The 16,133-nt window shown below is 47.2% G+C and overlaps 2 protein-coding genes across 2 annotated transcripts in view; one reads left to right on the top strand and one right to left on the bottom strand.

The window, feature by feature from the left end:
• The window catches only part of MED15 (mediator complex subunit 15), a 141,382-nt gene that overhangs the window by 79,907 nt on the left and 45,342 nt on the right, over window positions 1–16,133 (top strand). The gene's annotated exons all lie outside the window — the stretch shown is intronic.
• CRKL (CRK like proto-oncogene, adaptor protein) lies at window positions 146–14,259 on the bottom strand. Its single transcript, XM_083417926.1, has 3 exons — window positions 13,243–14,259; window positions 11,291–11,753; window positions 146–3,127 (listed from the first exon to the last, which is right to left on the bottom strand). The coding sequence occupies exons 1-3, from the start codon at window positions 13,575–13,577 to the stop codon at window positions 2,993–2,995; spliced, it is 933 nt and encodes a 310-aa protein (XP_083274052.1). The 5' UTR covers window positions 13,578–14,259; the 3' UTR covers window positions 146–2,992.

The following is a 16,133-nucleotide window of genomic DNA, read 5'->3' as shown; positions in this document are numbered from 1 at the left end:
TCAAGGCATAGATGACAACTATTGCTGCAAGTTGGATGCATGATTTATTGAGAGTACGCAAACTGGGCAATGGCTGGGTGTGGGACCTCCAGTGAAGTAAACTAAGAAAACAAAAAAGGCATTAATTTTAACAAAAGACGCTGTGTGTGTTCTAAGAATATATTTAATACTGTTAATTCTGTAGCACAAAATAAAATAAAAACAAGCTATGATGATCCCCACAATAAGGCTTAAAGCATAACACATTATTGCCTGAAATTCAAATGATACTTCCATTATGTAAAAATGTTTGCACAGTGAAGACTGTCTTTTAAGTACAAGGCCACCTTTTTTCCCCCCTCTGCAAAAAATGGGTCTGGATATGTTTGCATTTATAACAACCCAAACTAGGTCAAGAGGAACATTTACAGCTCCCCAGAACGCTTCTACTGGTCCCACAAGGGAAGAGAGCAGTCAAGTTTCGCGTTCTGCTAGAGACATCAGAGTAAATCACTACACACACAGGACAGCCAACCCAGTTCCAGAATGTTCATTATACAATACAAAAAGTTATTGCAGGCACATGAAATGGCACAGCGAACGCTTTCTGTCCCTTTACAAAAAAATAATGGTCGGGGCCCCCCCAAGAGGCCCAACCAAACAGGAGATTCCCTTTGATGCATTCCTGCCTGATTTGTAAACAATCATGATTTCTATCGGCACTTTTGCCAGTCCCCCCCCCTCGATCAGGGATCCATTCATCTGTACAGCAGGATAAGGGAAAACCTTCCCAAGATGGTTTTGACAGCAGACATTTCAACCAATTGCGAATTTGAAACCCAACCCTATACACACTCACTGAGGGAGCAAGGCTTACTGAGATAAATGGGACTTGCTTTGAGTAAACATGCCAAGGATTGCACTGCAAGGCTTTTTGGCACCTTACATAGGTAATGCATAGATTGATGAGGTCTTACGATTAACCGGAAACTAGCCCCAGGAAGGGACAAGCAGCTTCTCCGAGACACAGCCCAGCCAGAAGCCAAGAGGAAAAACTGGTGACGTTTACAGACAGATTAAACATGGTTGGTTGGGGTTTTTTTTAGTATGAAAATATTTTTATCATAATAAAATAGCAAATAAACATTTTGATGCAAGTTTTACCATCAAAATCAACTTAGTGTGCTACACTTGAGCTGCACTCGTTAGCCATGACAGAAGCCACTCTTTGGCTTCAGGTGGACTTAAAAGTTCTCACCTGCCTCAGAAGCCACCAGCTAGTCTTGCTTGTGGTCCTGGTTAACAGACACTCATGTGCAGAGATTCTTATTTGCAATCCTAACATTAGTTTACCAGGCAGCAAAGAGTCTTGACGACAGAGTCGAGGAAGCAACAGCTCCTTGGCTCCAACGTCAGACTCCTCGCTGCCTGCTGAGAGCAGGGTAAATAAAAAGCATCCCATCATGCACACACACACGCACAAACGCACACACAAGTGCTGCTTCTGCAGCTTTTCAAGGCAGAAGTTGCACACAGTCTATATCTATAAGCTGTCATTTAAGGACAGCTCAGGAGATTGAGGGCCTCTATGTAGTAGGATTATCTTATTATGGCAGACTGACATTTATTGCAGCTTAAATATTCCTAAACAGAAATCTCAGTAGTACTACTCCACCGTAACTCAAGACAGATCAAGAGGGGCACCTGCCTGGCTATTCTCTAGGACAACTGTGCTGCTGTCCATCACGGAGGGTCTTAGCACCTAAGGTGGGGAAATGCTTTCTGGGAGTATCAAGGCTAGCCTAATTCACAGTATGTTTGGCAGTAAAATCGTGCTTCTTCAGACCATCAACAGTCACTACAGGGTTTTAAGGACCAGTGAACTGAACTGCTTCTCTGCAGACCTTAAAGCTGAAATGGCATCCCCTTCAGCAACTTTCATCCCAAATTAAGGCACTTTAATACTGAGTTGAACATGAGGCTCCTCAGAAGTCCAAAATCCTCAAGAGACAACACGTGCCAACTAAACTTTTAAAAATCATCCTCTAGAGAGTCAGTTCTTCAAATGACAAAACCCACATTCAAGTTTCTGCATTTACCATTCCTCGTTATGATAGTTAGAATCTAACAGAGACATTTGTACAGAAGGGCACAGGAGAGTTAAAAGGTTTAAATAGTAAAAACTTTTCATTACGTCTATATTCCCATCGGAGATTATCAAAGGTTGGTGGTTTTGCTTTTTAAAAGAGGCAGAAAGTGCCAATTTCAACCAAGCTTGTGAAAGACTATCTTTTAAAATCTTGCATCTAGTGACTGTCAGATTCAGCTTAAAAAAAAACAAACTGCCATGGTTTTGCAAACAAAACAGCAACATTTTAGACAAGTGTATGGCAAAACAGACCAGTTATGTGTCACGGTTATAAATAGAAGACCCTGCTCAATGCAATTCCTTAAAATGACATTTTGCCGCCATCCCAAACTTGTTTCTAGGTCAACGACAAACTCACAGAACTGTCTTGCTAATAATACACAAGCATCAATTATAGCCTAAAGACACTATTATTCTAACTGCTTAAACAGATTATTTCCTCTCAAATCAAGTGTTCCCTGCCCTGGAAGGAAAAATAAAATTACGTCGGTTCTGGACAAAGTTGCTTAGAATTCTCCTCCTGAGTAGAATGTTGCCCATGGACAGAAACCTTGGCCAGGTCAGCTGAAGTTCCACCCCCTGTTCTTCTGCCTGGGTGACATCACCAATCTTCTGGAGCTCAAGGTCCAAAATCCTTCCAGGTGATACTTTTAAGTTTTGGACGACGTCATTGCCACACGAGGGCCCACAAGCAACTTCAGCTGTATGCATTCCAAACAGATACTACAGGGCTGTCAAATTGCAGCAAGCTGGAAAAAATGGACAATGCTTACAAGGCGCCATTAACAGTCATCATTGCACTTCCGATGATGCTCATGATAGCCAGGAAAATGAAGCAGCAACAGAGAAATGGGCCAACAGGAATCATTCGTTTTCATCAGGATTCTGAGGGTCAATTATTTTGACGTGTGTGAAAGGAAAGAGCCCTTTTCTACCATGAACTTCACCTTCCCATTGACCATTGATATTCATCCTTGTGACCTTCACGATGTCACCAACCTGCAAAGTTGAAAGGGGGGAAAAAAACACCTTAGGACATGGCTGGAAACAGTCAAATTATTTCAACGTACAGGAACTACACCTGAAAAATGAAACTTAACTTTAGAAAGCACCATTCATGGCCTGCTATAAGGTGGCAGTGGCTGGTGGTCACAAAAGTCACCCTGGAAAGAGCAGCCCATGGAAACTGGCCTGTTCCTCCCCCTTCACTCAAGTCCAGTCCAGCCCAGCCCCCAGGCTTGGAAGAAAAAACACCCCAATGCCATTTGAGGAAAAGGAGATCTAAGTGACACTAAAAGCCCCAGTTCTGTTTCTTCTTTGGGGAAGGAAGGTCCAGAAACCATTGAAAGGGTAAAATTAACGAAAGGTAAAATAGCACGAGGGATGCGGGTGGCGCTGTGGCTTAAAGCCTCAGCACCTAGGGCTTGCCGATCGAAAGGTCGGCGGTTCGAATCCCTGCGGCGGGGTGCGCTCCAGTTGTTCGGTCCCAGCGCCTGCCAACCTAGCAGTTCAAAAGCACTCCCGGGTGCAAGTAGATAAATAGGGACCGCTTACTAGCGGGAAGGTAAACGGCGTTTCCGTGTGCGGCTCTGGCTCGCCAGAGCAGCGATGTCACGCTGGCCATGTGACCCGGAAGTGTCTTCGGACAGAGCTGGCCCCCGGCCTCTTGAGTGAGATGGGCGCACAACCCTAGAGTCTGTCAAGACTGGCCCGTACGGGCAGGGGTACCTTTACCTTTACCTTTAAAATAGCACAAGTCCCTTGTCCTTCCGCTAAGACATGAGAAGGCATTTCATAGAGGTGAAAACCTACAACTCTTAAACTAACAGCAACTAAGAAGCAGCACCTTCTTCCCACAGGAACACACTCCAAGTGAGAAAAACTACGCTGGACCAAAACAAGAGCCCACCTGTTTCCTGCAGTGGCTGCCCACAAATTGCCAAGCGAAGCTGAGTAAGGAGGAGTTTAAACGGGCCCAGCTGCAATCCCAAAAAAATCCTATAATGCCAGTTCTTTCTTTTACTCTGTATGAAGATTGGGGCAATTATAAGATGAGAGGAGGGCTTGTTTTTCTGGATGACCTAAAAGTATTAGTGGGTTGAAGGGTTATAATGGCCGGCAGGAGCAGTAGGTGCCATTTCAGAATGTTTGCCCTTCAGAATGCTTTCCCCTTTATTTTTATTTTAACAATTTTAAATTGTTTTTTAAACAAATACAAGAGCTATTAAACACTTATCCAGCAGTACATCCAATGCTGTTTGTTTTATCCACTGACTGCACATAAAACTTACACATTCAGCGTTTAAACATACTACTTAATGTACCCTCTCCACTGAGAATATTGAGTGGTTGGTATAACAAGGTTTTGATTTTGGTCATTAACATAGTTAATTTAAGACCAAAACTGAAAGAAAAGAAGCTCCTCTTGGGAGTCTCTGAGCTACTTCATTTTATAACTTTTTACACACCCAGAGTAGCTTGCAATAATTAAAAAAGATCAGACAAAAGTAGGACACATAATAATACTAGGAACTTCTTAAGACAAAATAAAACTCGATCCCAGAGCATAAAGTGTCCTGGTGTGCAGGAGGTGCGAAGCTGAACTAGGCAGGAGGTGGGGAAGGACAGGGCAGCCTCTGCCTGGATGGCATCTTCTGCAAACTTTCAACTTGGATCATAAGGCCATAATTATAGACCCCATAAAGGGTCAAGTATGCAGTCTGGCAGTGCTTGGGAATTCCATTTCAATAGAGGGGCAGGATAAAGGACAGCCTGTACCCAGGTAGAAATCAGCAACCAAGACCTGGCTCACTAGTCCACAAGTTCCCCCATCCCATATTTCTGGAACACACACCTCAAGGAATGAGGTGCCCCCCCATTAGCCTTCAGGAAAGCCCTGAAGAATTTGTTATTCTGATCTACATTTGGGTGGTTTTATCACTGATCAGTTTACTTTTAAATGTTGGAATTTTAATATTGTAGAGTAACTGACACATTGCAATCTGCCTTGGGATAGGAAGGCAGACACCTTAAAGTGTAGGCTAAATATATGTTTAATAATTTCCATGACAAGCAGCAATGGGCAGACTTGAGTAGGAAATGACATTGATAATTACTACCTCCACTTATTATTACAACTTGTTCTTATTAATTGGAGCTCTTTGCCATCATGTCCCAGGGTGGGTTACAACAAAGCAAAAATGAAGTATTAAAATCAGTTAAAACAGTTTACAATCAGAATAGGTGGGTATCTCCTGTATCAAAGGAAGTAGAGGCATAACAGAAGGGGAGGCAATTCCACAGCTTAGATCAGGGGTCGGCAAGGTTTACCTCGCCTGGGCCGGTTGACTCCGGCAGAGATCCCTCCGTGGACTAGATCCCGCGCGCATCCGCAATTTCCGGCGTCTGTGTCTACACAGATGTGATTTTTGGCGTCTGCGCACCGTGGAAGTGAGTCCTCGCGCTGTGCTGCTTTAGCGCAGCGGGCAGGGACTCGCCGAGCGGGCGGCTTGATTCGGGGGTGGCTCGTGGGCCAGTTAATCGACCCCCGTGGGCCGCTTGTGGCCCATGGGCCTTAGGCTGCCTACCCCTGGCTTAGATGCTGCCACAGAGAAGGCCCAACCAAGCACCCAAGAGCCGCTCAGAGGTTGTGGCGGCAACAGCAGCAGCAGGCGTTGCTCTCGCTTAAAGGTTTGCTGCTGCTTGCTAGAAGATGAGGGCTGAGCTATAAATATTTTAAATAAATAAACAGCGACTATCAGGATGCAGCAGGAATGGTCTCAAAGCAAACACAAAATAATGAGATGGTAGAAGGTCCACATTTTTACTTGCTCCCTTATGTGAAGAAATGTACCTGGTCCTAGGTAGTGAGCAACACAATCAAGTCAAAAGACAGACAGACCTTGGGCTTCTTGGGGCAGCTGACAAAGCCCACCTTAAGAACATGGATGTCAAAAGTGAGCCACAAGGAGAGGCTCTGCTGCATTTGTGAGACTTCAGAGCTCCCATGTGATGCTTCCTTTCTATCCACCTCCTCCCAAAGGGGAAAACAGAGTGGCAAGCCCAAAGCCATATCAGAAAAATTCGTCCTCACAGGTTGAGAACCTCAGAGCCAGCAGAAGGCCAGCTATGGCCAAGTGGCCCCCAGGCATCCTCCTCCTCCACAAAACTGGCATTATTACAACTCTGCTTCTCTGCTGTGCACCATGTTGGCATTATGGTCAGATGTATTTGTGCTGAAAGACTAATAATTTCCTTTCATTGGAACTGCCTGAGTGACCTTTCAGATATTTAAATAAGGTGGGTCCCGTGAGGTTTGGGAAAGAGAGTCATAATGAATTATTTCAATGTCAAGAAAACAGGTTGTCATTTCACTTGTGGGGGAGCAGCGGAGAGAGGCCTGGCTCTATCTGGAAGACAGAAACTGGGGGGAAGGGGTGGGACACTGGCATTTGAAAAGCGGGTTGTCCCATCCAAATGAGGAAGTCTGGGTGTATTTTAGGGAAATCTTGTATCACGTGCCCCAGACCATGTAGACTATAGAGACTTAGGAACGGGCAAGTCACTACAAGCTTACTCACGCCTGCCACGCTCCTTCTTTGAGCTGAGAGACACAGGGATAAAAAAGGAATGAGGCACCTCGGGCGCATAATTTCCTCTGACTCACTGCTAAGCCTGCAGCTAAGTTCCAAGTTACTGTTCAAGCCACAAGTGTCAGCACAAGCCCCACAACTAATGCTTATGCCCCATTCATTCCAGTGGACCTTGCCAAGAAGGTCTGGCTGGATTCTGCCCCAAGTCACTTAATCCTCCTTTGTCCTTGCAGGTTTTACCCCGGAAATTAGCAACAAGCAGATGGAAACCACCAACAAGGAAATACCAGCCCCAAATCCTTACAAGGCTGAAGTCATCGCTTAGCAGCTATCAGCCACAGCAAAGTATTTCCACATTTAAGTTAAGCAACCCACTTAAACACTTGGGATGTTAACAGTCCATGGCCACAACGGCCACAGCTAAAGAGGAACAACGCACTTTCTGAAGAACTCACAGATAAGGATGGCATGAAGTGAAAATGTGCCAAAGAAGTTGAGTTTAACAGTGCCGGCCAGCATCTGTGGGCAGCCTCCAGCTGCTGTGGGACTCCAACTCCCATCAGCCCCCACCCCACTTAACATGGCAAAGGGTAAGGATGATGAGAGTTGCAGTCCAGCCTCACTGGGCAAGGTGGGTTCACTATAGTTCCCCCAACCATAATTTAAAATATCATCTTATTTCCATTATTTGTAAAACATTTTTTTTGGGGGGGGAGGGGAGAAGGGAAATGAGGGACAAGAGGAAAGCGCTGGAGTGGGAAACCAAGGGAGGAAGAAAAGGGCACCTGCACAATCAATGAAATGGACAGAAAAAGGAGCCAATTCTGAACTCTTAGCTAGCAAGTTTAAAATGAAAATAAAATAAACTATTTCAAAACCCAGTGATGAGTCTCTTGCAAAAGGTCCAGGCTCAGTTCCCTCCACAAGGCAGGCAGGAAACAGTCTTTAAGTGACTCTGAGATCGGAGAGAAGAAGTCAATAACTCCTTGGAGGTGCTGCAATCTGGCATATTTTGCTCTACTTAAAAGGATTACAGGTTTCATTGTTTTCCCCACAATATAATCGCAGTAAGGCCAGGAGAAGCTTTAGAAGCCACTGTTGTAACTAAAGTGAAAGGTTTCATCGCTTCACTGCAAAAATCTTATAGTTGAAATCTGTCACTGACCATTTGATGTGCTCACATTTTGCACTGACAGTAAAGATCAGGGGTAGGCAACCTAAGGCCCATGGGCCACAAACGGCCCACGGGGGTCGTTTAACCGGCCCACGAGCCGCCCGCTCGGTAAGTCCCCACACGCTGCACTAAACCGGCGCAGCGCGGCGACTCACTTCCGGGGCGCTGGAAATTGCGTCTGTGCATGCTCAGATGCCAGAAAACCGGACGCAGACGCCGGAAATCGCAGCCCCACGCGCCAACATGCGTGAGCGATCCGGCCCATGGAGGGATCTCCACTGGAGTGAACCAGCCCATTACCGACCCCTGGTAAAAATGGTCAACAGTTTTATCTTCCGAGATGTTTGCGTAAGATAAAACTGCTGACCATCTTTACTGTCAGCGCAAAAGCATTAAGCAAACATCTCAGCAACCTACTTATTTCTGTCAGTCAGTTTGGGACTCTTTGTGGAAAGTGACCAATACATTAAACTATTCTTATTCTTTTGATTTCTTATCTGTCCTTCACTGTAAGGTTACAGGGCAAGTTAGAGGAACTTAAAAATACAAATTCAGAAACAGTTTAAAACAAGTTAGTTATGTAAGGCCTTTGCAGAACATTGATTCCATGTACAGTGGTACCTCGGGTTAAGTAATTAATTTGTTCCGGAGGTCCGTTCTTAACCTGAAACTGTTCTTAATCTGAAGCACCACTTTAGCTAATGGGGCCTCCTGCTGCCGCCACGCCTCAGGAGCACAATTTCTGTTCTCATCCTGAAGCAAAGTTCTTAACCTGAGGTACTATTTCTGGGTTAGCGGAGTCTGTAACCTGAAGCGTATGTAACCTGAAGCGTATGTAACCTGAGGTACCACTGTAATACCATTCACATATCCTGAAGGGAAATAAAAATGCATACTCCAGTCACAGCAATAATGCCTCTTCGGATGCAAGTCTACAGAAGATATACGTCACTATTTATTATTTTACTGTACCCGATTAGAACCCCTCAAGAAATGCCATTATTTACCAATTTCCTGTTACTTATATATTGCACTTTTACTTGGCCTAGATGCCGAGAAATTACACGCACACCTTTTTATGAACGTTGTTAAACCAAGTTTTATGTGCAGTAAATTTGGTGGATATGGATTTTATTTATGACATATAAAAATGTACGTTATCAATGTACGTTTTATTATGTAAACTATTAGTCTGTGGTATGAACTGATGGGAAGTTTGCAAAGGCTACGTGGAATAAGGTTTATCACTATGGGCTGGCTAATAACAGTTCTCCTTCGATTCTGGACTAGTCAGAACTCATCTGTGGCTGCTGCAGTGTAAGGCGGCTGCCAAAAGAAACTGGAAGAGATTCAGAAGGGCAGTAAAGATAGTCAGGGGGGTGCCCAGCAAGTCCTATGAGGAAAGGCTGAAGGGACTGCTGAAACCTGAGCTTGTAGGGAAGGATGAGATCTAATGGACTTTAAGTCACAGAAGCTGGATTTTCAGTTGAACATGATGAGGAACTTCTTAACAGTAAGAGTAATTCAGAAATGGAGTCAATGACAGAGAGGGGCGGTGATGCTGAGCTCTACCTGGTTGGGAGGCTTTGAGCAGAGGCTGGGCAACCATTCGTTCTGAATTTCCTGTATGGAACAGAGAGCTAGACTAGACAAGGTCCTTTAAGACACCCCACCTGTGAATGCACACACATGAATTTCACTGTCCAAAATTGAGCAGCAGATGAGGTGGGAAGACCTGCAGCCAAGGCTGATTTCTGCAACAAACTACCTGAAAAGTACAGGAACAGACCATCTCTGCCTCAGCAGCAACAACCACCTGAAAACAGCAGTCTTAAAAGCTTTAAGGTCCTTAAGGGAAGGTGTGCACACAGCAGTCAGGAGAAGCACCCTCAGTGTACCAGTTTTACACAGCTTAAAGCCCTACATCTAAATATGATTACTATCCTGCCCCATCCAAGTGACCTGGGGCATATGATGTCATTTAAACCTACCTAACAAATACCTTGCCAACAAAGGTCCGTATAGTAAAAGCTATGGTTTTCCCAGTAGTGATGTATGGAAGTGAGAGCTGGACCATAAAGAAGGCTGATCGCCGAAGAATTGACGCTTTTGAATTATGGTGCTGGAGGAGACTCTTGAGAGTCCCATGGACTGCAAGAAGATCAAACGCATCCATTCTTAAGGAAATCAGCCCTGAGTGCTCACTGGAAGGACAGACCGTGAAGCTGAGGCTCCAATACTTTGGCCCCCTCATGAGAAGAGAAGACTCCCTGGAAAAGACCCTGATGTTGGGAAAGATGGAGGGCACAAGGAGAAGGGGATGACAGAGGACGAGATGGCTGGACCGTGTTCTCAAAGCTACAAACATGAATCTGACCAAACTGCGGGTGGCAGTGGAAGACAGAAGTGCCTGGCGTGCTCTGGTCCAGGGGGTCACGAAGAGTCGGACACAACTGAATGACTAAACAACAACAACAAATACCAGCAACAACCAAGCCTCATGAGCAGCCAACAGCCTGTTTCTCACTGCATTTCACTAAAGTGACCCAAGTGGCACTGTTTTAGGCCAGGATTTGTAGGGAGGGAACTTAACCAGACTCGGAAACTACAACTAATCCAGAATACAGTTGCTAGACTGGTGACCAGAAGTGGCTGCTGGAACCATATAACACCGGTCCTAACGGATCTTCACTGGCTCCTAGTATGTTTCCAAGCACAATTCAAAGTGTTTGCTGACCTTTAAAGCCCAAAATGGCCTCGGCCCTGAAGGTGCGTCTCCACCCCCATCGTTCAGCCTGGACACAGAGGTCCAGCTCCGGGGGCCTTCTGGTGGTTCCCTCCCTGTGAGAAGCGAAGTTACAGGGTACCAAGCAGAGGGCCTTCTCAGTGGTGGTGCCCACTCTGTGGAATGCCCTCCCATCAGATGTCAAGGAAATAAACAACTATCTGACTTTTAGAATACATCTGTAGGCAGCCCTGTTCAGGGAAGTTTTTAATGTTAGACATTTTATCGTGTTTTTAATATTGTGTTGGGAGCTGCCCAGAGTTGCTGGGGTTACCCAGCCAGATGGGCAGGATATAATGATAATAATACTAATGATGATAATGATAGTGACGTGTGAGGCTGCTTTCTCCCCACTGCCAATCCAATGTTTGACCTAGGGTAGCAGCCCTGTGAACCCTTCCTGGCACCTGCTAGCCAAGATTCCTGAAGCTGAATTCTGCAGATGCCAGAGTCAACATGGAAAGCAGGCACCCTCCTGGTCACAGGCCCATATGCAACTATAGAAGTACGCGAATACAAAAATAGCTTAAAACCCCCATAACGGAAAGACTGCAGACACTCCCTTTAGACAGGATAGCCAAGCCTCACGTCCAGCCAGCTGAAAAGCTTACCTCTAGCGCCAAGGCAGTCTTGTCGTAAGCACATGGAACTCTCTTTTGAATCGCTTTGGCAAAGACTGGTCCATTCTGTGTGGATGGGAGGGGAGTGATGACTGCCCCAGGCGTATTGGCTATGTTGGGAAGAGGGCTGGCCGTCTGAGGCTGAGCATAAGCATGGGCAGGCTCAGGAATCCCGTAGCTGTTGGAATTCCTGTTCCTGTTTCCGTGTGGGGAAGATCTGACAAGCTTCTCAACATAAGGAACAGGAATCATCCCAACACGGCCATCTTTGTTTCTGGCACTCCACCACTGTTCTTCAGGCTTCTCTACAATGACCAGGATCTCCCCCTTTTTAAATGGCAGATCCTCTGCATCGTTTCCAGCAAAGTCATAAAGAGTCCGGACATATTCCACGTTATCTTCTGCAGCCGTCATGATGGGGGCTGATCCAGATCCCATCAGTGCAGCTGGATACCTAAAGAAGACAGGAGGATTAGTAGCAGATAACAGATCTCTTAAATTAGGGTTGAAATGTTTGAGGGAATTCTTTGTGGCTAGTGTATGTCATACTCAATAGAAGGCCCCCCGGGGGGGAAATGTACATGAGTCACATTCATTGGCCCTGCTGAACACAGTAGCAACTACTACTGAAGCAGGAGAGGCTAGAGCTCAGTGTCCATTTTTTTTTTGCTGGGGGACGGGACGGGACGGATGGAAACAATAATCTCAGGAGAAGTGGCAGGGCAGTGCTCAGCTGTGCCATTTTCTACCAACAGAACAGCTATTTAGAAGTGTAACACAGCTTTAGGGAACAGCTACTTTCATAAAATACAGAATGTTTGGTTTTGAAGCACCCATGTCTACGTCATTCAACCAATTGTCTTGCCAAATCCAGAAGCTGTCCTATCCTGCTGGTTGGCTTCTTCCTTACCTGACCACTAAGCCACCTCATGTTACATCTTATGAGAACTTGTCATCTCCCTATTTGGAGACAAGCAGAAGCGAGAAGAAATTTCATACGTTACGATGAGGTGCTGTTACCCAAATCAAGGAAACAGATTCCAAATGCTTAAGATTTCCAGCAACCAATCGTGGGCTCCAAAATCGAATCAGAATAGTTTACAGATTGTGAAGAGGGGCATGGCTACCTACAACCTAGTTAAAGTGAGGGGAAGCTGTGAAATGCATAATGACTGAAGACAGGAGTAGCACACTGCAGCTGCACTTCCTGATGTGACCAGGGCAATGGTGGGCAAGGAAAGCAACGGGCATTGATATGTGTAGGGGGGGGGGCAGGTTTGATGACAAGGGAGGGTGAAAAAAAAAATTTATTTCTTTACTTGTAACTTCAAGGTTTAACTTGGTTTTCAGAATATCCAAGTGTGAACTGTGACACATGCACAAGGCAACCGCATGTGTTTCCTCTTCTCACACGTAGAGAGGAAAGCAAGTTGACAGCCATACCCATCAATTTGGGATGCCCACATCCAGTACGAGATTAAGGGCTACAACAGCCCTCACATGGAGTAGGAACATCTGGGAAAACACCTGCCGCATCTCAGCAGCATGAGAAGATGAAGACATATGCGCCTATCAGAGGTGGCTCCATGGGTCTTTTTGCACACACACATATACAGATTCCCCATGGCCACCCTGTGACCTCTTACAGACTCAGGAGCTGCAGTAGCCCTGGGCTAGCCCCATACTGTGGCACAAGAAGTGTTGGTCTCGCCCCCCCCCCCATTAAAAGAGCAGCTTGACAGTGAGAATTCCTGTGGTCCTGTTCCCAGGGGTGGTGACATGGGGGAGAGGAAGCACCCCAAAGGTCAAGGCCATCATGGGCCACTTAGTCCTGGCACCTGGCGGGGCTTCACGAGAGCTCCCGCCGCTCGCTCGGGATGCCAGTGGCTGGCTGGATGTGGGGCGTGTATGCATGCGAGGAGCCTCCGTGCCTCCTTCCTGACCTGGGCGCGGGCTCGATGAGGGTGGTGGTGTCCAGGTAGTGGATCTTGTAAAAGTCGAGGAGGGCCGGCAGGTGCTCGAACTCCTGGTCGCCGATCTTGAAGCGCCTCCCGGGCAGCGAGTTGATGATGTAGTGCGAGACGCGCGAGTTCTCCGAGACGGACAGGACGTAGTCGCCGGGGCAGGTGGCCGAGTCCCGCACCAGGAAGGTCCCGTGGCGCTGGCCCTGCAGGCGCCCCTGGGCCTCCTGCCGGGACAGCGGGCCCGCGTACCACGACGAGCGGTCCGACGGGTCGAAGCGCGCCGCCGACGCCACCGACGAGGACGACGAAGACATGGCGAGGGAGGGGAGGAAGGAGGAGGGCAGGCAGGCAGGCAGGCCGCGGGGCCCGGGGGAAGCGAAGGCGGGCGCAGGGGCGAGGCTGAGGCGGGCCTCCTGCTCCTCCTGCTCAGCTCAAGCGGCGCATCCCGCTCGCCCTTCGCCCCTCGGGAGGAGCGGCCGGCTCTTTCAAGGCCCTGCCCGCCAAGCTCGCCTCAGCCGCTCTCGGCTCCTCCGTCCGCCAGAGCGCAGCGCCAAAATGGCGGCCCAGGCCGGAGCGGGAGGGAAAGGGGCGCCCGAAGCCACGCCCGACGCGCAGGCGCGGAAGGGAAGGAAGGGAGCGAGGGAGACGCCGGGCGTCAAAAGGGGCGGGGCTCCCGAGCTTCAAATTTTTTATTTTTACCCACCTGCAGCATTTGGGGATTGCGCAGGCGCGGATAGAGCCCCGCCGCTCCTCCACCCAGAGATAGTGAGTATGGGGGAAAGGGAACTCCTAGAGCGGCAGCTCCCGGCCGTTTCCTAGCAACGTCCGACTTGAGGCCTGAAAGTTCCTCGGGAGTTGCAAAGCCTGTCACTCCAGAGCAGGCGACCTCGTTCAAATCGTTCTCCACCACACCGCACTGTGGACGGATGATGTGTGAGAGGCCGGAGCCCAGCCCAGCCGCATGTCGCCCACTAAAAGCCTTTTAGGGTCGGCCCGTTGGGGTTAGGCTCTCCTTTGCTTCTGCCGCAACTCGCGCGCCTCCCAGCTGTTTTGGACTACAACTCCCATCGGCCCCCCCTGTCCTCAGGTTGCCTTGCTGCCTAGGGGTCTGATGGGAATTGTAGTCCAAAACAGCTGGGAGGCGTGCGAGTTGTCTTGGAAGCTAAGGCTGGTCCCGACGAGCTTTTGTGCTGACACGCACACATACACTTTAAATTAAAAAATCAGTTCTAAGTTTTAATGGCTTGTTTTCTGCAGCCAAGTAGTGGCCAAGTTTTTAAGAAGTTTGCGCTGTTACGCAACTGACACACTTTTATTTCTGACTTCCTCCCCTGCCTATTTAACACCATGGGTGCTATGAATAAATTCTATGGTGCTTTTAAAACTCCACTCTGGGAAATCTTTCCACTGTTCACAGTCATTTTTTTTATTTATTTTTTTTTGAATTTATATGCCGCCCTATACCTGGAGGTCTCGTGCTAATGCTCCATTCATGCAAAACTCAGAAGTTTACACCCACACCCGCATGGGATTGTATAATATTAATATTAATGTTTTGATTAGACAGCCCCCTGCAGCAATTCCTGATGTTCCCTGGAAGCCCATAATGAGGGGGCCTTCCCCAGCGGCTGCTCTTTAGAGCCCAGAGCCGAGCCATCACAATAGCTTCATCCTCCACAATGAATTTGCCTAACTGCCCTTTAAAGCTGTCTGCCTTGGCTGCCGTCATGTTGCGGTGGCAGCTGATTTAAGAGGCTTCAGATGTTAAACCTCCTATCCCTTTCTCCCCTCTGGAACCCAGTGGGTGACACGTGCACCCACCCTCCTTTAAGTGCACAGCCCCAGCCCCACCCACACAACCTGAAACTGCCCCGATCTTCCATCAGAGTTCCTTACTTCCTGCTTATCTCATCTGACTTAAACGTGTTTCCCACTTTTTCAGCATAGCGTCAGAACAAATGAGAGTGGCATCACTTTAGATCATTAAGAAATAATTTGTGTGTTTTTTAAAAAAAATCATTTTCCCCTATGGGTGTGTGTGGATGGGTTGGGGGGTATGTCTACACACAGAGAGAGAGCAAAATCCTCTGTATGCCTACTTGAGACTAACCTCATCCAGTGCTTTGTTTCTTGAAAAATGTTTAGGCGTACTCTCACCATTTTATAGTCTAAATCGGGAAAATTCAATACAGTAAATGGACAAAAGTACAAAGATTCACAAAATGTTTAGGAGTATGCGTACCCCTGCATCCCCTCAGAAAAAAAGCACTGACCTCATCACGCCCAGTGGAGCTTATTTTTTAGTAGACATGTGTAAGATTGGGAATTCTGACCTAGTGAAAATTGAAGCAGGCCAGTTTTTATTCTGGATTCATTAACTCAAGACCCTTTTATCGCTGGTTGGTTCCACCCTCCAAGAGAAAAAATTATGGCCCACCCCTGTTCTAGAACCTTTGCAACACCTCAGCGGTTCTTCAGGCAAACTTTAAAGTCTCACTCCATTTTAGAATATGACACTGAAAGAGCTTGATTATACCCCAAGGAAGGTCATCTCATTTGAGCTCTGCTTCAGTAACTTCAAAAAGCTACCTTGCCTCAAGCAAGGTCGTTGGTCCACATAGCTCAGGAATGTCTATAGGGGTAGAAAACTCCCGTCATCCCCTGCCACTGAAATAATCATTTCATGTTCTAGGGCAGTGGTTTTCAACCAGGGTGCCTTGAATGATGGTCAGGGGTGCCACGGGCAACACTGGCCTGTCCCTCTTTACTTCTCTCCCTCTCTGATGCCCTCATGTCTCTGCCTTCCAAAGGCTTGCATAGCTGTTCACTGCAGCAGGCCTGGCTATCAACCGCATGGGTGAATTGTGCCT

This window comes from Podarcis tiliguerta (genome assembly GCF_965153285.1).
Source record: "Podarcis tiliguerta genome assembly, chromosome: 16".
Taxonomy (NCBI): domain Eukaryota; kingdom Metazoa; phylum Chordata; class Lepidosauria; order Squamata; family Lacertidae; genus Podarcis; species Podarcis tiliguerta.
Note: the sequence above shows the minus strand (reverse complement) of the source record. Positions and strands in the feature narration are given on the sequence as shown.

Bases quoted from the DNA above. Each gene is read 5' to 3' on its own strand.
- CRKL (XM_083417926.1), bottom strand. From the start codon at position 13,577: ATGTCTTCGTCGTCCTCGTCGGTGGCGTCGGCGGCGCGCTTCGACCCG. The intron at 11,754-13,242 runs GTCAGGAAGGAG...TGTCTTCTTTAG, and splicing joins CTCATCGAGCCCGCGCCCAG to GTATCCAGCTGCACTGATGG. The intron at 3,128-11,290 runs GTAAGCTTTTCA...TCAACTTTGCAG, and splicing joins AGACTGCCTTGGCGCTAGAG to GTTGGTGACATCGTGAAGGT.